Source organism: Cladophialophora immunda (assembly GCF_000835495.1).
Source record: "Cladophialophora immunda strain CBS 83496 unplaced genomic scaffold supercont1.5, whole genome shotgun sequence".
In the NCBI taxonomy this organism is placed as follows: Eukaryota; Fungi; Ascomycota; class Eurotiomycetes; order Chaetothyriales; family Herpotrichiellaceae; genus Cladophialophora; species Cladophialophora immunda.
This window is the reverse complement of record NW_015622545.1, coordinates 3,581,602-3,604,247: the sequence shown is the minus strand read 5'-3', so window position 1 is coordinate 3,604,247 and position 22,646 is coordinate 3,581,602. Positions and strand designations below refer to the sequence as shown.

The 22,646-nt window shown below is 53.1% G+C and overlaps 4 protein-coding genes across 4 annotated transcripts; 2 read left to right on the top strand and 2 right to left on the bottom strand.

Moving 5' to 3' along the window:
- The first annotated feature begins 1,724 nt into the window (after positions 1–1,724).
- Positions 1,725–3,251, top strand: PV07_09374 (uncharacterized protein). Its single transcript, XM_016396622.1, has 2 exons — positions 1,725–2,538; positions 2,598–3,251. Exons 1-2 carry the CDS (start codon positions 2,004–2,006, stop codon positions 2,996–2,998), a joined length of 936 nt encoding a protein of 311 aa, XP_016246478.1. The 5' UTR covers positions 1,725–2,003; the 3' UTR covers positions 2,999–3,251.
- A 5,897-nt stretch (positions 3,252–9,148) lies between these two features.
- On the bottom strand, positions 9,149–10,376 carry PV07_09373 (uncharacterized protein; the record flags this gene model as incomplete). Its single annotated transcript, XM_016396621.1, has 3 exons — positions 9,149–9,950; positions 10,029–10,230; positions 10,292–10,376. 3 exons carry the CDS (start codon positions 10,374–10,376, stop codon positions 9,149–9,151), a joined length of 1,089 nt encoding a protein of 362 aa, XP_016246477.1.
- Positions 10,377–15,130: 4,754 nt separating this feature from the next.
- On the top strand, positions 15,131–21,271 carry PV07_09372 (uncharacterized protein). The gene is made up of 2 exons (XM_016396620.1): positions 15,131–15,213; positions 15,271–21,271. Exons 1-2 carry the CDS (start codon positions 15,206–15,208, stop codon positions 21,128–21,130), a joined length of 5,868 nt encoding a protein of 1,955 aa, XP_016246476.1. The 5' UTR covers positions 15,131–15,205; the 3' UTR covers positions 21,131–21,271.
- On the bottom strand, positions 21,094–22,364 carry PV07_09371 (uncharacterized protein). The gene is made up of 3 exons (XM_016396619.1): positions 21,997–22,364; positions 21,789–21,918; positions 21,094–21,650 (listed from the first exon to the last, which is right to left on the bottom strand). Exons 1-3 carry the CDS (start codon positions 21,997–21,999, stop codon positions 21,535–21,537), a joined length of 249 nt encoding a protein of 82 aa, XP_016246475.1. The 5' UTR covers positions 22,000–22,364; the 3' UTR covers positions 21,094–21,534.
- Positions 22,365–22,646: the final 282 nt, after the last annotated feature.

Genomic DNA, 22,646 nt, shown 5'->3' with positions numbered 1-22,646 from the left:
CATCCAGACCTGGAGGTTAACTGTGATAACAACGACCCTCAATGGTGTCGCGTGATCATGAACCAACCGTCCGTTCTTCAACACGTGAGAGGCCAAAGCTACATTCGATGGAAGCTTTCCCAGCCCAAGGGTTCTCAGGTTGGTTGGTTGAAAGCATAGCCGCAAAGTGTACTTTCCAGGCGACGGATGCGAAGATCACCAAGGGCAATCTAGTCAAGCCAATCGGTGCTCTTCCAACCCATGAACTGTGGAATTTAAGGTAGGAAAAAATGATGGCGGTGGAAAGTAAAAAGAATCAGATGGATATGTTTGGGAGCGTAGACGCAGACGGCGCAAAGCCTCGCGGGAAGAACAAGAGGCACAAGTCTTGGGAGACAACAAGACAAGAGCCGAGGACAGAGTCTTGCGCTAAGATCTCGCATCCGTGTCAAGTTGTCAACTAGTCGTGCCAACTCATCGTCCTCTCTGAACTCATGCCGAACAATCCTCGACATCCGTCGACATTTTTGCTACTCATGGTGACAGAATTGTCGTTGGTCATGGTGACAGGACGTTGGAGATATGATAACAATCCTCCGGGGTTGGAAATGCATTGTGCGTTGTGCGTTGTGCGTTGTCAGTGAGAAATTCTCCCTATGCTGCACAACATGCGTTCCCAGCAAATAACGGAACGGCCCGTTCAAGGTTCATGCTGAAAGGAACTGAGGTCTTCGTACCGCTCCCGACTACCGGCCTCCTTGTAATGTGCAGAATGGACTGACATGTAATGACAGGGTGTCGATCAGCGCAGATCTCCCTCCTCCTAGGGAAGACTGATTCAGACTGGCCTACCACTTCTCCCATGGCTGAAACCCTAACACGCCGTGATGTTCTTCAACTTCCTCGATTGGGAATTCTGTCACGCGAGCATCGACACAACGAGTCAGGACTTTTCAGCACGCACACCCAGCAGCGGAGTCGAGGCTGACAGAACACCCAGCAGAAAGAGGTAATGCGAGCGAGGCGTTCTCAGCATCGAAGGTTATTCCACAGGCGGCACTACTGGCAGGAGTTAACGATGTCGATCTTCTATTCTTGAGTGGCAGGGGTTCTTGACCATGGTCTCGTCGGCACCCAAGGCGACTGATCACTCGACCGCTACCGAGACTGAGAAGGCTGGGGATCCTTATGTGTCTCGAGATCCCTTGCGCATTCAACATCGAGTCTGGGCCTGAGAAACAGTCTGCGCTGCTTTCGCCTTCCGCGTATGTTGTTGATGCACAGCAGCCCCTGAAGAGGAGAGCGGATAACAATTCTTCCGGGGGGATGGCCACGAGCTTATTTCATCCAGTCGACCCTGTTATGCGCCACTTGGCCACCGCCAGGGAGATCAGGACAAGGATGGCCTTCGCCACATTCTCGTAAGGCTGGTGCTCTGCACGAAGTCTAATCGCAACCAAACCTGGGGTCTCGGTATATCCCACTCCCAGCCTCTCGAGAGCCACCACACGAAATTGCCTTACCGTCTTGGGGAATGAGATCACGTTGTGTCCTTCCTCAACGGGGGCGCGTTTGATTCTGCCCTCTCTGAGGTCGCGTGAGGTCGCGCTAGGTCGCGTTTGATTTTCCTTCAATGGTCGAGTCGCTGCTTGGACTAGAGCTGGGCCTGGCATCTGTTGTCATGCTTGTCTGCGCAGCCTTGACGTGATAGGCAATTTGACTAGCAAGTCTTTTGGAAATTGCAGAGATATTCGCTCTCAAGGCTGGTATACAGTCTTTAAGTACCACCAACCTCCCTTTATAATCGAGTTGCACTACGACGTTCATTGCTACTTAATCACATTCATCACACTCATTTATCACACTCGTTTATGTTGTTGTTGTTCTTCGTACGACAACGCCACGCTCTTTCCGCCTGATCATTCGATATTCGACCTTATAACTCTTTTTTCTTCGGCTGCAGCCGACCTTGAACCGACCTTGCGTTCCCTCAGCACTTGGTCGCACAGGAAGTTAACAACAATATGGTTCACTTCAACTTGGACGCAGGCCTCATGGTCACCCTCATGAGTGTCTTGTCACACCTCACTTCTGGGGTTACTGCCGCCGCTCTGCCGACAAGCGCAAGTTCTGCGCTTGCGCCTGGCAGTGATACCAACACCTGGTACCATCTGCAGTCTTTTGGGGTTAATCATAAATACCACAAGACCGCGCCCAGCTTTGTTTCGTTCACTGGGAGAGACGGATACCTCACCGAGTCCAAGGAAGAGGCTGCCAAGTTCTGGCTATGGGGAGGACAACTTGGAGTGGGCGACCAATTCGTGCACCTGGACTTCAGCAATGGGTATGCCGTGGTCAAGCTCGACGACCATCCCAGCTCTGAAGAGTACAACTTCTTGCAGGGCGAGGACGGGTGGCTTCACGTTCAAGGAGAAGGTTTCTCTTACGGCGAGGGTAGCCAAGCAGTCTTCTGCCAGAGCGAGGATGGATCGGTCTTCCTTCAGGGCCATGGAAAGCCCCCCTTCGCATGTCAAGACATTGGTTTGTCACCAAGACAACGTGAGTATTCGGATGACCCTGACCTCTTCGTAACGAAATGGTCCTAATACCAGAAATAGGTGCCGGTCCCGCCCCAAGATCACTACCACCGCGTCAAAACAAGTCTGGCAGCCAACCTCAATCTACTGCGATCCCAGCCATAGCGTCCACCGTCACCCCTCGCAGTGTCCCAGCATGGTTCGCAACTAAGATCGAGGCTAGACAGGCGGGTGGGCGAGGTGGTCGTGGCGGCGGCGGTGCCGGTGGTCGTGGAGGTGCTGGTGCCGGAGGCCGTGGTGGTGCTGGAGGTCGTGGTGGTGCTGGAGGTCGTGGAGGTGCCGGCAGAGGCGGCAGGGGAAGTGGTTTCAATCCGACAGCTACTCGACCGCAAAGACCTGATCCATCGAGCGACAACGACGGGCCCGGCCGACTTGTGAAGCGCTCATTCGAATTCGACATGGACGGCGAAATTGTGGAGTAAAGGGGTTTTCTGGTGGCGCGAGATCATTTCCTTCCACGACCTTGATGATTCTTCTTACCTTCCGATTCGACTTGTGGAACTGGAGAGGGCGACATCCTGGCTTTGGCACTATCGACTGCCCAGGCACAACAGTCTCTCTACGGCCTCTCTTACTCTTTTTGAGCATTTCACAAAAGCTCCTACCAGAGCGGTTACATATGTACTTAGAGTTACTTTTAATGTTTAGCAATGTAATTAAATCTCAACATCTCAAGTCTTGGACGGGGTTTTCACGGAGTACTGTTGAGGCTGCTTTCACATTTCTGGTGGCAGATGACGCGTGAAGCCCCATGACAACAACTTCAGCCTCATGGACTTGGTCGTCCGCCAAATGCTGGGCTCTCTGGGCAAACAATTGCCACTCCTCCCCGACCCATTCTTGCGACTGTCCTCGACTCATCGTGGAAGTATTGATAGTTGCTAGCCACCGAAAGGAATTATTGAAAGTGAGGGCGACTTCGGCGACTTCGGCGGCCTCGGACTTGGAACTGTGGCCATTCTGACTGCTGTGTTTACCATGGCTGGGAGTAAGGCTCGACGCCTTTGCGCGACGAGGCTGGTTGAGAAACAGAGTTGCGATGTCGCGTCGAGCCGCATTGGTCGAGGGAAACTTATTGGGAAGTTAGATTTTGGTTTTGGCACCAACAGCCTTAAACGTCACTGTCCAGGTCCAAATGTGGGGGATAAACACACTAAGGCCGCGACTAGGGGTGTTAGCCACAAACCCCTAGTGGTTCGTCGCACTCCTTCCCCTCCCCCCCCCTACTCCCTCTCTCTACCACAACCAAGATGGAGCTAAATCTAGACTCAGGGTCAAACCCACTCCAAGGGGTGCCAACAAGCGAGGTCACGCACGCAATCACGGATCTGACCTACCGATATCTAGTCGCGGTGGCTATTTCTTATCTTGGACGACTGACTCTCGAGTCTCGACCTCGTTCTAGGACCACTCTCTGCTATTTCTGGTGCTGATTGATGGGTCAACACCGATCACGGCGGCCATGGCTTCACGTCAAAGAGGGCATGTGGTCACGGGATTTCGTGTTTGTCGGCGTCGTGCTCGGCAGTGTCTTTTACTTTGCTGTGGAGCGACATCGCGAACCAGTACGTAAATCACATCACCCGTGCTCTTAACCACCACTCCTTTCCAGCCCTGCTTCCTCTCATGGGGTGGCTGTTCCACAACGGACCTTGCAACATCCGGGATCCAAGGACGTCTGTGTTGTCTTCCTGGCACCGACCGAGAAAACAGATCCCAACGAGGAACACACCGATGATAAGGCCAATTTGACCTCTGCTTGGCTACTCATATATTCAGCCTCAGTAGGACATGGCGTACGAGGTTCTAGCATTAGACTTTGTCAAACAAGCGCTCTCATCTCTTCTCCCAATGCATGTCTAATTATGAAAAACATATGGAGCTAAAAATACAGCAGGCGATGATTCTAGTCTGCCAGAATCCTCACGAAAGAGTTTCGTTGTACCAGCATCCCCGACGCCGCGGGACGTACCAATACTGGACAAGGTTGTGCAAGCTGGGTGGCTTCAAAACAGCTGAGGGCTTTTCCCACAGAACGAGGGATCTTATATCTTGGTCGAATGATCTCGTCTCGGAAGAGCCCGAAAGTTGATGCTCTTCAGATACCCATGGGGTGGACGTCGAATGTCCAGGTTCAGCGTAGCTTCCTGAATGTCCGTCTCGGGCCACTGTGACAAGACGGAGGTAGCACCATCGGCCAGCCTGGGGATGTTGATCATGGTGCTGAAGGGGATGTCGAAGGTATATTCCTGGTGCCAGCCACTCCTCGCGTTGACGTTGATGTCCGAGTCCTGAGACTTGTATCCTGCTGAGCGATGGGTCGATATCAGGGGTGGCCAGACGCCGTAGCATTCGAACCCCTTGGCCATTTTGCCACGGCACATGTCCGACACGCTCTGGTCCACCGGCTGGTTGCGTGGTTGGACCGACATGGACGTCAACATCTTGCGCGCCCCTTCGTAAGTGACTGCATATCCATAGAGGCACATACCAGCATATGCTTTGAAGAACAGTCGAGTGTCATTGCGTAGCGCGTCGTCGGGAATGTGTGACTGTCGCCACCGGGAGTTGCGGCGGTGCAGAGGGGGCACGGTGAAGTCGTGATCAATGATCCAGACGTTCTGTTCCTCGTCGGTCGGCCCAATCCGGTTGTGGCCCAGCCAGAGCAAGTCCCAATCATGGCCGTACGGTGACAGTGTTGAATCTGACGACTTCTGCAGCGCACGTGCCCCGGCTGCCAGCTCGGACAGTTGGTCCTTGATGAATGGAGACCAGTCTGCATCGTCTTCGATGATCAGGGCGCTCTGGATCCGCTCGGCAACGATCTTCTGGAGAACGTTCATGTGAGCTCTCCAGCATCCCAGCGCGCCTGGCGTCTGCGTATTATAGTCCCAATTCTGATGATCAAAGGTCAGCTTGTCTCGATTCGCGATACATGGCGGAGATAACAGAGACTTGTTGCGTACCGACGGCGCCGCTTTCTCAACGACATCTTCCACTTTGACGCCAGGAATATAGTCAACGTCGAAGCCCGCGAACGAGGCGGCGAGGGAGTTCAGGTCCCTCTTGTCCGTCCGCTCGGGGAGATTGATGGCGAAGACTCTCTGGAATCCCAAGGTGGTGTTGTAGATGTGGTCGATGTTATTGCGTCCACGTGCATACCGGGTCACTACAGAATGCGACCCAGAATGCCGCAAGAGCAAGATCAATAGGGCGGCACATAAGATTGTGCGTACCAGAACCTTGCGCCTGCCCGTGCTCAAGATGAGTACCAGCAACGACGGAGCCTCTTGGGCCTGTGACGATGTGTGTTCCCAAACCGGAAGACGGCCACCTGAACCAATTTTATCAGCCATCGACGGAGGATTGGGAGGGCAACAAAGCACAGTGGACTGAGATGCACAACAAAGAAACGTTGGGCACAGCACGCAGAAGACAATGGCCCCGGGCGAGACCTAAACGAAGCAGAGCCAAGATCATATCAAGTCCGAGGAAATTGATTCCGCGTACCTGAGCAATCAAGCAACGACCCCCTGATAATCGAATAAAAGCCGATTGGGTTCGGCAGCGCCAGTAAGGGTTGTGCGGACGAACAGCCTGCCAACGAACAGCAGACCCCCACCCCCCTTCTCAGTCTGATGTATACAAGCATGCCGCGAGACAGGCTTAGCGCCAGTCGCATGTCCACCGGTCCGCACCTCATTGTGTGCGTCTAGGCACAGCCAAGCTCTCCAGGAAATGTCCCAGGGGCACATGGGAGGGGTATGCATGGTACGTTCACCGAGTCATGCCACCCCTCCGGAGATTGGGCTGGGACGATGATCTGTTTGATGATCCGGAGGGCTGGGATTATTGAACTCTGGCCGGTATGGACTGTTGGACACCCACGAGGCTAGGACTGCAGGGGAAAGGGAGGCCAATGTCTCGATTGCGCAAGGTGGCTGGCGATCAGCTTCGAGGGGCACGGAGGGGATAACCCTAACTCTAAGGCGTCCTGGGCATTTATAGAAGTGGAGACGGATGATGTAACCATAAGAGGAAGACCAGGGCGGAATACACTTTCGCTATCATCGGCTCACGCCTCCATCCGCCGACCTCATCCCAGGCCGAAAGACCCGGCGACTATGTGGAATCTTGTCTGGCCGTAGCGATCGACTGTCATTACAACAGGTTGAGATGCTCTTTATGGCGACTCCCGTCGAGAAAGGAGCCTGTGCAATCGAGTTTGCGCAACCCCAACGACCTGCATTTCATTTTTGGTCTTTTGTCATGACTCCCGGGGCGGTGCTCTGTAGACTGCATCATCTGTGTCAAGCCTCTCACCCCTGTGATCTCTTAAGCTTCTTAAAGTAACCCAGTCTCTGTATGAACAGGCCACTCAATGCTCCCATTCACGGTGGAGGCCACCCGATCATATCCTCTTTCTGTTGCGTGGGCTGATCTGAGAGCATTCGCCAATTTAGACAGACGAAGCTTGGAAGCGCCTGCGATGAGAAGGTTGTGCCACATGGAGCCTTGGGTGCGTGTCGCGTCCAAATCAGTCGTTCCTCCTTTAACCATGGAGGAATCGAGGATCGAACTGCCCTTTGGACTTGGCAACTTATTGTGCGAGCTTCCCGCCTCTACGATAGGCAGGCCCGATTTTTGTCGACCATCCTACCTTTGAAGCTTTTAGCACTATCGTGATCTTCCGCTCTACGAGTTTATGAAAGCCTACATGGCGAAGAAGTACCAACTCGCTCTGGCGACGTTGTTGGGATTCATCGTCCTTCAACTGTGTCTGTCACAGCTGGGTCAAACCGGCTCGGAATCGCCATGGACAGACTTATCTGCCTTCCGGACGTACTCCAGACAGATCGTCGAACAAGCTGCAGTAATCCAGGACGACAAAGGCATTATAGAGCTAGACGGAGAAATGACTGGCCCGGATGATGAGCTCGACACTACCTTTACCGACACTGTCTTTACTGACACTGCCTTTACCGACACGTATGACGACGACGACGACGACAGCAACAATAACAACGACGGCAACAGCAACAATAGCAACGACGACAATAGCAGCAACAATGACGAGGACGACGAGCCGCAGCCCAAGATTGCCAAAATCACCATGCTATACGGGGATGCTCCCGACGAGGCATACGAGCGAGCTCTAGAATCCCATGGGATTCATGCCGACATGCACGGCTATCCCATGTACGTCTTACGCCAGAAGATGCTGGGACGTCTGTGGACCAAACCGGCCTGGATCCTGGCCGTGGTGCTCAACGAGCTGGCGAAACCGCCCGAAGAGAGGCTGGAGTGGTTATTCTGGTTCGACGCCGACACGTTTCTCCTCAACCCCAAGATCCCGCTGGAAATCTACCTGCCGCCGCCCGAAGTGCAGGGGGTCCACTTCCTCTGCGGGAACGACCACAATGGACTCAACGACGGCGCCTTTCTACTCAGGATCAACGACTATTCCGTCCACCTGCTGGCATCATCACTCAGCGTCGAGACTTTCCGACCGACCGTGGACCTGCGCTACTCGGAGCAATCGGCCATCGAGCATGTCGTGCACGAGGGAGGAATATATCGGCCTTGGGACGGCACGACGTATCTCGACGGCTACGCCGAGATCCCGCAGCGCTGGTTGAACGCGTACATGGGGGCGCGGGACGACCACGGAGTGGCTCTTCCGAGAAAGAAGCAGCCCCCCAACGGCGTGAAGCCGGGCGGTAAGCGAAAATGGCCCTCAGGACGAATTGGTTTCTCGAAGTTTTGATTGCTGACAAATTCTTCCAGATCTTCTGCTGCATTTCGCGGGGTCGGGGGCCACCAAGGTCCAGAGGATCACCTCGTTCGTAGAAGCCTACGAAAGGGACGAGTCCGAGTGGGTCAAGGAGGTCGACCAGCTGCCCGAGCTGCTGGCGGAAATCTCGTCCTTTTGGGAGAATTACAGCAAGCAGAGGAGCCAGCCGAAGGGGAATGTGGTTGAGGGAGAAGTCTATACTGAGCGTTAAATGTGGGAGTGAAAAGACTCACCCGGTTCCAAGGCGTTTCAGGACTCTTGCTTCTCTTCGGGGGAATGGTTTACGGATTCTGGCTCAGCGTAGATACGGCCTTAGTGCGACTTTAATGCGGCCCTTTCAAGGTCCAATTCTTCAATCTTGGACTAATAAAATTCCCAATTTGACCATCTTGTCTAAGTATGCACCTTTCAGGGTAAAACCATCTGTTAAGAAGCTCGAGCAAGTATCTCATCGTCAAATTTCCTGCGCTAAAACTACTTCTGAATCCTTCACAGAGATATTACAAAGGATAAAAATTATAACTTGAACCAGCCCTTTCGGTGTCTAGAGTACCTCATCGTGTCATGGGCTTACGTTTTGATGTCATCCGCACAAACTGCTCTCCGTTGAAGTTAATATGTGGCACTCCTGGCTCCCCTGCACCAGTCTCGTGGAAGGGCAGCCCATAGGCCCTTACCACCTCCGTACCCTCAGCTAGACGAGAGCGGATCGCTCTCTGGATAGAGGAAATCAAGCATTCAAACGGTTCCTCTCGTGGTCCCCACACAATTCAAAACATCACCTTCGTTGCAACCACGAGTACGCACCTGCTCCGCCGAGGGCCAGCATGACGCCTACGATGTCCTTCAAGGACGGGGACTGGCCGGCCATGTACCAGCCCAGGGAAATGATGATGACGTTCTTCGCGTTGGACACCACGTTGAATGCAATGGCCGAGAGGCGTCCGATGATCAAGAACTGGCTCAGGTTGAGTCCGGCGGCGAGGATACCCGAGAGGAGGAAGGTGGCCATAATCTTAGGATCGACCGCCCGGAAGTCGGGAATGGTGTCCGTGAAAGGGAGCAGGCAAAGGAGCATGGCCACGGAAATGGGAGCCTGGTTCAGCAGGAGCGCCGGGGCGCTCACGTCGAGTTCTTGCACCTTCTTGCCGATCCAGATCTGGTAGAATGCCGTGGTGACGAAGGCGGCGATGGCGACGCAAGTGCCGATCGGGTTCGACGAGACCATCGCGATATTGGTCATGGCGACGCCCAGGCAGGAAACCATAATGGCCAACAACAACGGACGCGCGAGGCACTTCCGGAAGAGCAGGAAGTTGATCGCCACAACCGTCGGCGTGGTCATGATCTTGGCCAGTTGGTAGAAGGAGACGGTGTTGAGGGCGAGGGACAGGTTCCCCAGGACCAGGAACCCGAGGAAGAGGGTCGAGAGGGGCAAGACATCCCGCACCGCCAACCGGACAGGCTTGAAGAAGCTGAACGGCTTCAAGGTCGCGATATACAACAACACAGAGGTCGCCGTAAAGTGCCATGCTGCGGTCCCGATCTGGAACTTTCGAAATTGAGGATCGGTAAAGACACTGGTGATTAGACAGCAGAGTTAGCACTTCCCTCAGATCCCCGGGCGCGAGGCTCTCGATAGCCCGCAACAACCTTACATCTTGTTCGCAAAAACGATGGACACCGTCGATAGGGTGTTGAGCACGACGCAGAGAACGTTGACGGCAGTCTTCTCGCTGATGCTGATGCTGAAGAGCGTCTTCGAATCGCTCAGCGCCCATCGAGGAATCCGCGGTTTGTTGGGAGATCCTTCAGTCAAGGGTTGCTTTTCCAAATAATGTTGATCCATATCCGTCTTGGCTGGCGAGTACACATTAGCTCCTCCTTCCATCTTGACTCGGCATCGGATATATAGACTTACCTGTGTCGAAAAGGCCCCGGGGATGGCGACTCAGACTTATTGAGAAGGGTTCCGTCCCTGGTATGTTGTATAGGTTCGAAGACATCGTCAGGATCTTGCACTCGTCCCAGAGAGACAGGAAAAGAAGCGCCCGGTCTAAAGTACAGCACCCTCTCGACAGGCGACAAACAGCCAGAGCCTCGGTATATGAGGTGAACGAGTGCTAATTTCCACCGAGACATTTTGGTTCGTGGCCATGTACTCGTTGGAGACCCATCAGGTTTCACAGGCATTGACATGAAAGAGGGAGGTTCCTTCGCTTCATGCCATTGGGATGCAATCAAACACTGCTCGAGCAAAAATGACTAGATGGATTGAGCAGAGGGTCTCAACTGAAGCATGACTCCTGAGAAGCTCCTTGAGCAGCCAGCGAGCTAAACCTCGACAGGTCCAGCAATCATCCAAAGCATACACTCAAGGGAGCCAATAGCAAAAGTACAAGTGAAACTGGGGTCCTGTTCACGATCTCTGGACCAAGCCGCTTTGAAGAATAGCGCGATTTGACGCGCTCGTCGACGAGCATTGTGTATTCCCGTAAGGGGAAATCCGAAACTGTGGAGTTATCAACCCGGAGAAAACATCGGAAGCTAAAGAATCGTAGGCTTCCTTGTCCCTGCATCTGTGTGTCGATCAGCGCTCTCGGAAGCTAAAGAACCATAGCCTTTCTCGAAGCTACATAGCCTTGTCGATCCTTCGCTAAAGGGCAGTGGAGTGCCGCGGGTCGAATTTGCAGCAATCAACCCAACCTGGGGCAAGGCTGTTGTTCTCTTGCCTCGAGCCCGTTTTCCTCGTTCGGCCACGTTAGACTGGACATCGGCTCCCGGCGATGGAGGAAGTGTTGAAATGACAAGATAAGATACGGTTATCTCTCCTCCCACAGCCTTTAGCCAGACAACTTTACCGTGCCCCCCTATCCCCCTTCTCTCCCGTCTCCCCCACTCCCCAAACCAAACACACGACCAGTTTCACACTCGGCCAATTTCATTCTCGGGAGTCATGGCTTGCCGGCACGTCTGTTTAGTTACTCGGCGTTCGTATGTATACTTGTTGATCTCTCCCTTCGCTGAATCGTATACACGAAACTCTGCATATCCAGACCTGCCCAGTGAGGGAGCACAGCAAAAAATCCGCCGAACCGCCAGCTTCTTCCCTCCTGGTAGCCCTGGCTGGATGCCTCAATACGTTGGAAACACCGGGTGCCTGTTGCGCTGAGTTGTTTAGATTCATCGGTCGCAGGTTATGGTTGAAATTGGGGAATCGAGGCTCGACACCATTGGCATAATCGGTTTTCTACAGCCACGATGTACTATTCTCACCCGGTCAATGACCACAGGACACCGCCACTTTGGACGAGGATCAAAAGGCCAATGTGGCGGAGGAAAGGCCCTCGATCAAGTGTCCTGTTCTTGTTCGTCGTCCTGATAGGGACCACGATCTTCCTGGCGTCGACTCGAGGCTCGATCGACTACCGGCACAGCAACAGCTACAAAGCGAGTCTTCAGAGTTGGATAGGTCTCCCGAAGCAGCCCAAGCATATGCAACAATCGGCCGTCACCGTCAACAACACTTCGGACGCCCGTGTCTCAGCGAATCATGAAACCAGTCCGTCCATCAAAGACGAAAACAAAGCCCCTCAACCCGCAAAGAATGAGGAATCCGCTAAAGACACCAAAGAACCGGCTCCTGACTCTCACTCTCAGAAAAACAACGAAGCAGTGAATGACAAATCTCCAACCAAAGAACCGATTCCCGACCCTCAATCTCAGAAAGACAACGAAGCAGTCAATGAAAAACCTCCAACCAAAGAAGAGGAAGAGGCTGACCCAAAACCCGTGTCGGACTCGGCCAATACTGAAATAGAAGTGCCCGAGCCAGCCGCTTCTTCAAACGACCCGACAGTTGAGGACGAATCGAACGAGTCGCAACAGCATTTGTCTCTGGAGAAGAGAGCAGAGTCGCTGCCGGAGTTCATCTGGGTACCATTTGAAGAAACCGTCAAGGACGAAGTCCTCCAGGGCTGGGAAGACGAGTGGGTGAGTTCAGGAACATACGACTCGGAAAAATGGGGAATTATGGAAGAACCCAAGATCGATTTTGTCTATCTATGTATGGTTGCATTTCTTGGGAAGTCATCGAAGGGAGTCGTTGCTAATGAAACATCCAGGGGTCAACGGTTCAGAAGAGGATTTTCAACGGACCATCAGGCCGTGGGAAGAGCGGTCTATCCTGAATGATGATGAGGGAGAATGGATCAGCACCCACGGGATGAACAGATACCGGGATTGGGATGAATTACGCTATTCTTTTCGCAGCATTGAGAAGAACGCTGGCCATTTCATGAACACCATCAAAGTACTTGTCAACTCCATTTATGAGAACGGTATCCCCGTCCGGAAACAGACGCCCACCTGGCTTGCTGTCGACGACCCAAAGGTCTCCGAGCTTGTCCAGATTATATCTCAAGAGGAGATGTTCGAGGACGACAAGAAGGTGTGCTTACCGGCATTTAACTCCCTGACGATCGAAAACCAGATCTTCAACACGGAGTCGGACATTGACCAGGTACGTGAGAAGTGAAGCCGAGAACGCATTTGCTTGTCAGAACTGACACCACACCTCAGTTCTTTGCCATGTCCGACGACATGTTACTTACACGGGAGCACGAGGCCTCGGACATATACTCGCCGCTGTTCGGAGCCGTCATGAGCTTCAAGACCAACGGCTACAGCACCACGTCTGCACCAACCGAGGCTGATGCACAACGCTTTGGCGAGAAGGTTTGTTTCCGACCTTGATTCCTTGCACCGGGAGGTGGTTTAACATTCATTTGCAGCCGTATCTGATCTACACCTCGTGGCTTCTCAACCGTCGGTTCGGGGTCCGAAAACGCAAAGGCCAGAGCCACTTCGGCCATTCCCTGTCGCGGAGCATTATGCGGGAGGCGATCGAGGCATTCCCTCGCTCCGAGATCCAGAGTGCCTGCAAACGATTTCGCGGCGAGCCAGGATTCCAACTCTACTCGTGGTATGTGACGAACCACTACATCATCGAACGTCACCGGGAACTTCTCCTGTGGAGCTACATCATGCTGCGAAGTGACATCGACCGAGACGGCATCTTGTCCTGGGAGGAGCGCCAGACAATCGTCGCCGACCTGGAGAGAGGGTCAAAGAACGCCGACAAGGTGTCGTTCCGCCGCAAGATCTTCTACCATGTCCCGTCCATGCTTGAAGAGGCCGGGCTCCGCGCACCTCAGGTGAACACGAACTCTCTGTGGACCTCCCTCGACGGACCGCACGCCATTCGAAATGTCGACTGCTCGGAATTCTCGGTAGACGACTGCCTGGCACCGGGTTTCAATACCGACAACTCGGCCACATCGAGGACGAATCCGACATTCAGCGCGGCGGTCATCTTTGACCGTCTAGCTCGCCAGAATCCACATTGCGGCGACTGCCTGTTAAAAGGACTCCTTCAGCAGACACCTTCGGGCTTGAGCCCACTGCTGCCGGACGCGGACACCCAAGCCGCCGACCGCGAGCTCGTCATCAAAGGCGCCATGCGGTACAAATTCATCGAGGTCGACCCGTCGGACACGCTGTTTGTCATGGTGACCGACGCCGACCAGATCGACAGCACCCTGTACCGGCATTACGTCAAAGAACACAAGCAGCTGCCGGGCCAGATGTGTCTCAACGACGATGTTATCACGACTGACGAGCAGGAGTTGGAGGATATTCAGCACGCCATGAGAGAGACGCTCGCTGGATTGTTTCCCAACCTGGGCAAGGCCGAGTTGAAGAAATGAGGAGTCATGAACTTTTGGGTTTGGTGTTCTTTGGCGTGATGGTTTCTCTCTCTCCAACCTTTAATCAACTATTGCTACGGCCGCTTTCGGAACATGTAAGACAGCATTGTCTTACCGTTGAACAGATACCCGCTGTCTCGCGATTTCATATACCTTGGAGAGCGATCGTTGGCAACCGGACTCCCTAAGCGGGAGATAGATACAATTGCACGAGAGCCTGTATTGAGTAAATTGGGAGTTATTGGTTCACGATCCCAAATGGAACGTGGTCCGCAAAACAAAAGGTCCCCTTTTTGTTGGTGTCTCGTCGTCTGTTCGTGGAGATGCTGTCGACGTTGGTCACGGCAGGCTTCGACAACAACCCCTCGCGTTGCACAGGCAGAGCGACTTGCTCCTTGCCATTGTCGCCGAGAGAACTGGAATTCGTGCTTCTAACCGCCTGGACGTTGCTAGACTGTCGAAAATCCGAGGTTGGCACCGGCTACGGAAACCCCGGTGAACTGAGGTGAGTATGTAGACGATCGCCGGGCCCGGTCTTTCCAAAGCCAAAGCACAGGATCACCAACAACGTCAGCACTTCGGTGACCACCGCGTGAAATCCCTGAGGAGTCAGTTTTCATGGTAGGAGAAGTACACAACTAGTGAAGCAGGACATCTTACTCTTACATATCGCCAGGTTGTACCACGTTCAGTCCTTCTTTGTGAGAAGTCGTGACTAGGGATTGCAAAGAAGACAGTTGTGAAGGACAAAGGTGTCTGTTGCCGAATCAGCTCTCATCTCCCATTCCTTATATATTTCACGAAAGAGGTCCCGTACGAAGATGACGGCGACGAAGGTGAAGATGAGGAGCGAGTGCGAGTTGTAGTCTTGTACTTAAAGCGGCACGGAATCGCGGCGTGACACGTGAGCTCCGAGCAACCTCGCAGGGGTCCCTGCCAAGTCTCCCGCGTCACTGCGAGGTATACATCCTGTTCTGAACTTCGGGCTTCGTCAATGTGCAGCCTCCAAGCAGCCCAGGGCGGATTGTCCTCCATACCTGCGCGACAGCGCCGCAACTTCGGGCCAGATGGACCTGTATACTTCCCATTCTCCTGCTCTCCGTGTTTCGTGTCTGGACTGACGTTATCCCAGCGGCCATGGAGGTCTGCGTCGACAGGCCTTCTCCAAACTCGCTGCCCTCTCCGCAGTCCGATCCCCGACCCGCGACGCAGAATTCAAACGTCTAACCTCGTCGGTGCCCTCCACCAAATCCCAGGGGAACGGCGGTGTTCTCGATGGAGTTCTTCGGGCTATTGCACCCACTTCGCGGGTGCCTATGTCCCCTCGCGAACTCGATGTCTTGCTGGCGTTGTGCGCAAGTGCCCATGACTTGCACGAGCTGGCTCATGCCGACCGCCTAGTCAAACAGTTGACTGCTTACCTACCCGAGTCGCACCTACAAGTATTCTCATCTTCGCCCTTTATCCAAGAAATCAGACCCACACCATGGACGGCCCTTACATTTCAACTTACAAAGGCGCTCCTCGTCCTCGGGCTCAGATTTCCCCCCTTGAAAGAAACAGTCGCGTACAGCATCAAGTCGTATACGCAGAACTGGTCTCGGTCTGCTTCGGCGCTGGCAGCCGTGGGAGTCGGCGAGCAAAATGCAGACGACGACGAAATTCAGGAGATTGCAGCCATAACGGTCTCGTTGATCGGGTTTCTCGACGCGGCCGCCGCCCATGGAAATTTCTGGTCCCCCTATGAGACAGTCGAACTTATCCGGTGCTTGAAAGAAGCTCTGTCCGAGCGTTTCCTCATAGCCGTTGAGACTGCCTCGTCGGCTATCCGAAATTCCACATCCCCCGACGCCGCCGAACGAGACTGGAGAAAATACCTGAAGAGATTCGCCGCGCAGGGGCTGCCTGTCGGAGCCATGCTGCTGCAAAAAGGTTTCATGAAACTGGTCCTTGCGTGCACGGCCAGAATGTTATGCGATGAGCATACCGTAGACTGCGGAGACATACTTGATCAATACATCGCCGGTAGTCACCTGAACCGAGTTAAAGATGACGGGATCAGTGACGACATGGTCGAGTACCTGGTAGACATCGTCAGTGAGCAAATGCGCGTGCTGGAGGATGGCTCAGATTACTTGCAGCTCAGCTCCGTCTGGCAACAGCGACTCGCCTTTTCTGTCAAAGCATACGCCGTGGAAGCATATCTGCATTGTTTGGTTCTGGATGAGGAGATTGCCGATCCGGAGGATCTGGCCGGATGGCTCGAAGATTCGATTGCAAACCAAGTTCAGATGGCGGATATTGACCTTGCGGACATTGTGCTGAAAAGCATGGCCGTTGTGGCCAAATACATTCCTGAAGGTGCCAACAACTACGCCCGAGTCCTTTTAAGATTCATTGTCCGAGGCACCTCGAGACCACCAGCAGTAGCCATCGCTGCACAAAGTCTGTCGCATATCTTGAGGATGCTTTCCCACGATGCTGTCATCACAACGATATATTCACTGGGAAATGTTCTCAGCTCCCAGACAGGAGCCGAAAAGGTACATCAGGCCCACGGGATATTGGAAATCACAGGCCAGAATGGCTCAATGTCATCTACGACGAGACTTCGCACTGGAAGTGTCATATCGCTCTCCTTAAGTGGCGACGAAGAAACATCACTGGTCTGTGGGAATGTTGCAGACGCGATCGTGGTCATAGCCACCGAATGCAACGACAGTAAAATCATCGCTTTAGCACAGATGATGATGCTGCAAAAGGTTGGCAGAATCAGCGTCGTGGTTGACGCTCGTATCATTGAAGAAGCCGCAAAGCTTGCCATTATTGGCAAGGAAAACGAGTTCAAGGCTCTACTCAGGCTCTACACTCGACTCCATCACCAGGCTGTCGTCCAGGAAAACACCATTATCTCACAAGCTGTCCGCAACGGGCAAGAATACTTGGCAATTAATTTGGACAACCGATCGCCGCTATTCAAGATCTATGCAATGCAGCTGCTGGAACGGGTCCTCAGCAAAGGGGATGTCGTGGAAGGAGAATTCAAGCAGTCCGCAGAAGTCGAACAGGCTGCGAAAGAGATAGCACCTCTTCTGAAGCCTTTGTCTATTCTGGCTTCGCGAAAACCCGCTCTGACGATCGAAAGCACACTTGCCGAAGATGGGGACGTGCTAAGTATGGTTCGAGAGGTTTGGTACAACGTGGCCGTGCACGGAATCACACTTCAGTCTCGCATTGGTCAGCAATATTATCATGAATTGCGGGTGTTGGCGATGAACTCGATGCCTCTCGTGGATGATGACCGGGCCGAGCTTCTAGAGTCAGACGTGGAAATCAACACTGTCCTACGGAGGGGAATGAACTCTCACCATATGAACGACCAAAAGAAAGCTCTACTCTTCGCTATTCCGGATCGAGAATCCGACATCGGCAGGCTGAGTTACCAGAAGGTAGTGTTTTTAAATGCGGTATTTCTGGTCGAAAGTCTCCGGGCTGTATCCGGGAGCTGTGCTGAGATTCTGGACTATTTCTCGGACCCGACGACACAAACCAGCCATATGGGAGCATGCCTTGGCTCAATTGCGAACGAGGTTGTCAAAAGATATACCCAGAAAGCTGTGGCCGGAAAGGACGACGACTTCAGCGCGCCGTATGTGTCGCGACAGCTTGCTCGGATTCTCAGTGGCTGCTGCCACCGTAGCAGCAAGATGCAAGAGGTCGCAAGGGCGGCAGCCAACCATATCATCAGCTTTGTGCCTTCTGCGTTGTGCCAGAAGTCCGCCTTGTTCGCTTTACTGGAGCTCCTCTCTTTAATGTGGTCCAGTTGTCTCGATGCAGATACCGACGAGTACGAATGGCGATCCACCCTCACCTCCGCCAGAGGCAAGATCACCGTTGAATTGTCTGATGACTACGCATTCCGCAAGCGCACCCTGCAAAATCTGCACAGTGATGCCAGAAAATGGGTGACCATGGTGATGGGAGTGGCGCCTCTGGATATCAAGGGCCTCCTCCAGACGTACCTATCTGAATTCGATGATACTGGGGCATACGGCCACATTTCCTTGGGCAGATCGTTCGCTTTGGAGATGGGCTCCATGATCCCTCCAACCGATCGTAGACTGAACGCCATCGACAAAAGAAACGACTCCACAGACATCAACATGGCGTCTGATTTTGTAGCCCAGTACACTGCTCGGCAAGAATATCGATTCACAGGTATCCCGGATCACCACCGCGATAATTTCTACATGGATGATACGACTGGACGAAGATCTTCCCTGCAGAGGCCCTCTACCGATCCAATGCCTATGTTGCAGGATGCGCTTCTTGACCTTCACAAAAGGACAAGTCAGAAAGTTCACGTCAAAGCGTTTGAGGTCAAGGATGTTCTCCGACGCGCAGCGGCTCTACTCTGCCAAAGCAAGAAATCACAGACGGCTATCGTACACTATCTGGTCAATATTCCCTTTGCCATTTTCACGAAAGAATCCATTAAACTTGGTATATCTTTATGGCTTGGGGTCATTCATGAGAATCCTAGGATGGAAGCTCGCATCCTTACAGAGGTTGCGCAGGGGTGGGAGAAGTCGATTGATCGAAAAGTTGGTATTTTCAGTCCCACATTCGAGCAGCCGGATCCTTTTTATGTCAAAGAAGAGTTCGCCCCATCTGACAGAGCTGCCTTACAAAAAGAAGCGCAAGTGGCGCACAACACCATTGCCCCCCATTTCCGATTGATGCAATTCTTCGAAAGTCATTTTAATGCCATCAGACTAGGAAGCGCCAATACGCAACGTACGTTTATCCGACTGCTTGAGCGAACGCTCCTCGGGTTTATCCACATCAAGGGACATCCCCTTCTGCGCGACCTGCAATTTCATGTGGTCCTGTTTGCTCTTCGAGTCGTCAAAAATAGTACTTGTCTCAACAAGTTGTCCATGTGGAAATTAAAAGATCTTATTCTGTCTGTCGGTCTGCAGTGGTTTGCTAAACCGCCGTTTTGGTCTTTTGGAGGTAATCGGTTACAATTGAAGGCTGAAGTTCAAGTTATGCAAGATGTTCTAGTCTTGTTGCAAGGTACACGGACACCCATCTTCCCGGCTTCGGCGACCAGGAAAGACCCTCACCAGAAACAGGAGCTCTTGGAAGCTCTTCTCACGAACGAAATCAACCGGCTGAACGTCTGGCTGTCGCCTCTTGGTCATTCGGGACACCAAACTCAGCCCGAGTCTCAAGTTGCCGGCCTTGTTCGAACCGCGTGGGCAGAGGATCCCGCACTCGCCATACAGCTTCTGGCACGATTCAACCATGACCAGCTTCGCCGCGATGTCCGCTTCATACTCATGAATCAGCCGGAGAAAGCGTTGCACGAGGCCAATGCAGTTGATTTGTTGCTTGGGGATGCTTTGTCGTCAGACCTGTCTTTTCAGTTGAAGTATCTACTGTACTGGCGACCCGTCAACCCTGTTCAGGCTGTGACGTACTTCATGCCTGCCTTTGGCAATCATCCATTCGTCATTCAATATGCGATGAGAGCTGTGGAGAGCCACTCGGTCGACGTTACGTTCTTCTATGTCCCACAGATTGTACAGAGCCTTCGATATGATACGCTGGGATACGTCGAGCGGTACATCATAGAGACTGGCAAGTTCTCACAGTTATTTGCCCACCAGATCATATGGAACATGAAGGCCAACGCATACAAAGACGAGGACTCACAAGTGCCGGATCCTGTCAAGCCCACGCTGGACAAAGTCATGAACAGTCTGATTTCAAGTTTCTCCGGCGAAGACAAGGACTTCTACGAACGGGAATTTGCGTTCTTTAGTGAAGTGACGGATATCTCGGGCAAGCTCAAGCCGTTCATCAAAAGACCCAAGCCGGAGAAGAAGGCCAAGATCGAAGAAGAGCTTCGAAAAATCAAAGTCGATGTTGGTGTCTATCTTCCGAGCAACCCTGACGGGGTGGTGGTTGGTATTGACAGGAAATCTGGGAAGCCCTTGCAGTCTCACGCTAAGGCACCGTACATGGCGACTTTCCGGATCCGCAAGAAAAAGGACGCTTCCAATGAGGAGACGAACGAGCTGATAGAATTGGCACCGAAGACTCAAACCGCCAATCCGAGAATTGGTCACAGCCGAAGAAATACGAGCGACATCTCCAACGTTGAATTGAACGACGGGAATGCGTCAACTTATGAGGTCTGGCAGAGTGCCATCTTCAAAGTCGGGGACGATTGTCGCCAAGACGTTCTCGCCTTGCAAATGATTGCGGCTTTCCGCGGTATCTTCAACTCGATAGGTCTGGACGTCTACGTCTTTCCGTATCGTGTCACGGCAACGGCGCCCGGCTGTGGCGTCATCGACGTTCTTCCGAACTCTATCAGTCGCGACATGTTGGGCCGGGAAGCGGTGAACGGGTTGCATGACTACTTTATCACCAAATACGGTGGCGAACACTCTGTGCGCTACCAGGAAGCTCGGAGCGAATTTGTGAAGAGCATGGCAGCATATTCAGTCATCACGTACCTCTTACAATTCAAGGACCGCCACAATGGAAACATCATGATTGACGACAAGGGCCACATCCTCCACATCGACTTTGGATTCTGCTTCGACATTGCCCCGGGCGGAGTCAAATTCGAACGGGCACCGTTTAAACTCACGCCTGAGATGATTGCCGTCATGGGCGGAAATGACCCTCATACCAGTCAACCATACCGCTGGTTCGAAGAACTGACCATCAAAGCGTTCCTGGCCAGCAGGCCCTATTGCGACAAGCTCAGTCACTTGGTGAGTTTGATGCTGGACAGCGGGCTGCCGTGTTTCAAGCCCGAAACGATGAGGAACTTCAAGCAGAGGTTCGTGCTGGAAAGGAGCGAGAGAGAAGCAGCAGAGTTCATGTTGGGTTGCATCAAGAAGAGCGCGGCGAATGTCACCACCAAAGTGTACGATGAGTTTCAATTAATCACCAACGGGATCCCGTACTAGAATCTAGTGCGAGCGCTATGGTGGTGGCTGGGGATTTGCGCGAACTATTATTAAGGGAGCGTTCACATAGAGTGGTCCAATGTATACAGTGCAGAGTAACTCCTAGCACCATGGCTAGTAATGTAATCAGGAACTTTTCCCCTTCCAGTTGTAATATTCCTCGCCTCCAGCAGCTCGTCTAACGGGCAAATGGCTGTCGTCTCCGTCATCTAATCCAAACCCATCACTCCTTCCTTGGCTGACCGCCGGAACTTCTGCGGATTGTTGCACGCATTCAGCTATCGTTTCGCTCTTAGTAGAACAGCAAGGGGGAAACATGTTGGGGGGGAGAGCTTTGATAAAGGGAAATGTAAAGAGTCCATTTGAAATTATGGGGAGCCGGGTGGGATCCCGAAAACAATAACTTATTTCGACACCAGCCCGATCTTGGCCAGCAGATCCAGCAGGAGGCCCCAGAGATAGGGGAGCAGCTTTAATTGTTCGATGATCAGGGGCGCGACGACCACAAAGATCAAGAGCACTGTTGTTTTGTAGGTGTTTCAACGGTCAGCCCGGTACACGCACACGCAAACACACCTCGCACAGCCACGGAGTAGAGCCCAGAGCAGACGGGGAAAGAATAGATGGGGAGAGATAACAAAAAAGGACAAGGACGAACCAACGGCGGCGATGCCCACCGGCGACTTCCTGGCCTCTTTCTTCTTGTACACCGACTCGGGCTTGCCCATGCGCTTCTCGACGCCCTTGGCGTGTTTCTCGTTGGCGCGGCGTTGCGCGGGGGTTTGAGCCTGTGGTAGGAGCATGGCTGTGAGCGGTCACGGGCTAGATGAGGTGGTAAATGGAGGGGGGGAGGAAAGGGGGCTGACCATTTTGCTGTGTTGGGGAATTCCTGGGACTGGGAAAGTCGTAGGGTGTTTTGAACCCGAGAGGTTTACCGGGATAAGTTCGACGCAAAGATGAGACTGGTCCGTCGAGAAATGGGATATTGCTCGGAGCGGCGTGTCGCTGACTGGAGGCCCGGATTGTTGAATCGGTAGATGTTCAGGTGGTAAAAGAGACCAGCTGGGTTCGGTGATGTAGTCGCACAGTGGCAGTCCTTCCAGCTAGGTGTGCCCCCTCCAAATCCTTCTATTACTGTGTCTCCTGTCTGTGGTGTGTATGTGTGTGTGTTCTTGTGAAAACTGAGACCTGGACAAGAAGACAGAGGGGAAGATGTTGACAGATATGATGGATCTGATGGCAGCCTCGATGGCTCAGCCCCTTTTGCGAAGTTCGACAGCGTGTCACGATGCCAAGTCCCGTGTCACGTGGCGATAAGCGGCGTTATCGGCAGTGCCCCCAGATGGGGGCCATAATAGACTGGGGATAGGACTGACTTTGTGCACCAGAGCAGGGGCTTCATCACCAATTCCCTTCTCCCATCGTCCTTGATCGACAGGTTTGGCATCCTTGTGTACTTCATTCCGGCAGAGGGACACTGTTGTGACCATAGCACCGGCTAATGGCGCACCGGGGA

Bases quoted from the DNA above. Each gene is read 5' to 3' on its own strand.
- PV07_09374 (XM_016396622.1), top strand. From the start codon at position 2,004: ATGGTTCACTTCAACTTGGACGCAGGCCTCATGGTCACCCTCATGAGT. The intron at 2,539-2,597 runs GTGAGTATTCGG...TACCAGAAATAG, and splicing joins TGGTTTGTCACCAAGACAAC to GTGCCGGTCCCGCCCCAAGA.
- PV07_09371 (XM_016396619.1), bottom strand. The intron at 21,651-21,788 runs GTTCGTCCTTGT...ACAAAACAACAG, and splicing joins GGTGGGCATCGCCGCCGTTG to TGCTCTTGATCTTTGTGGTC.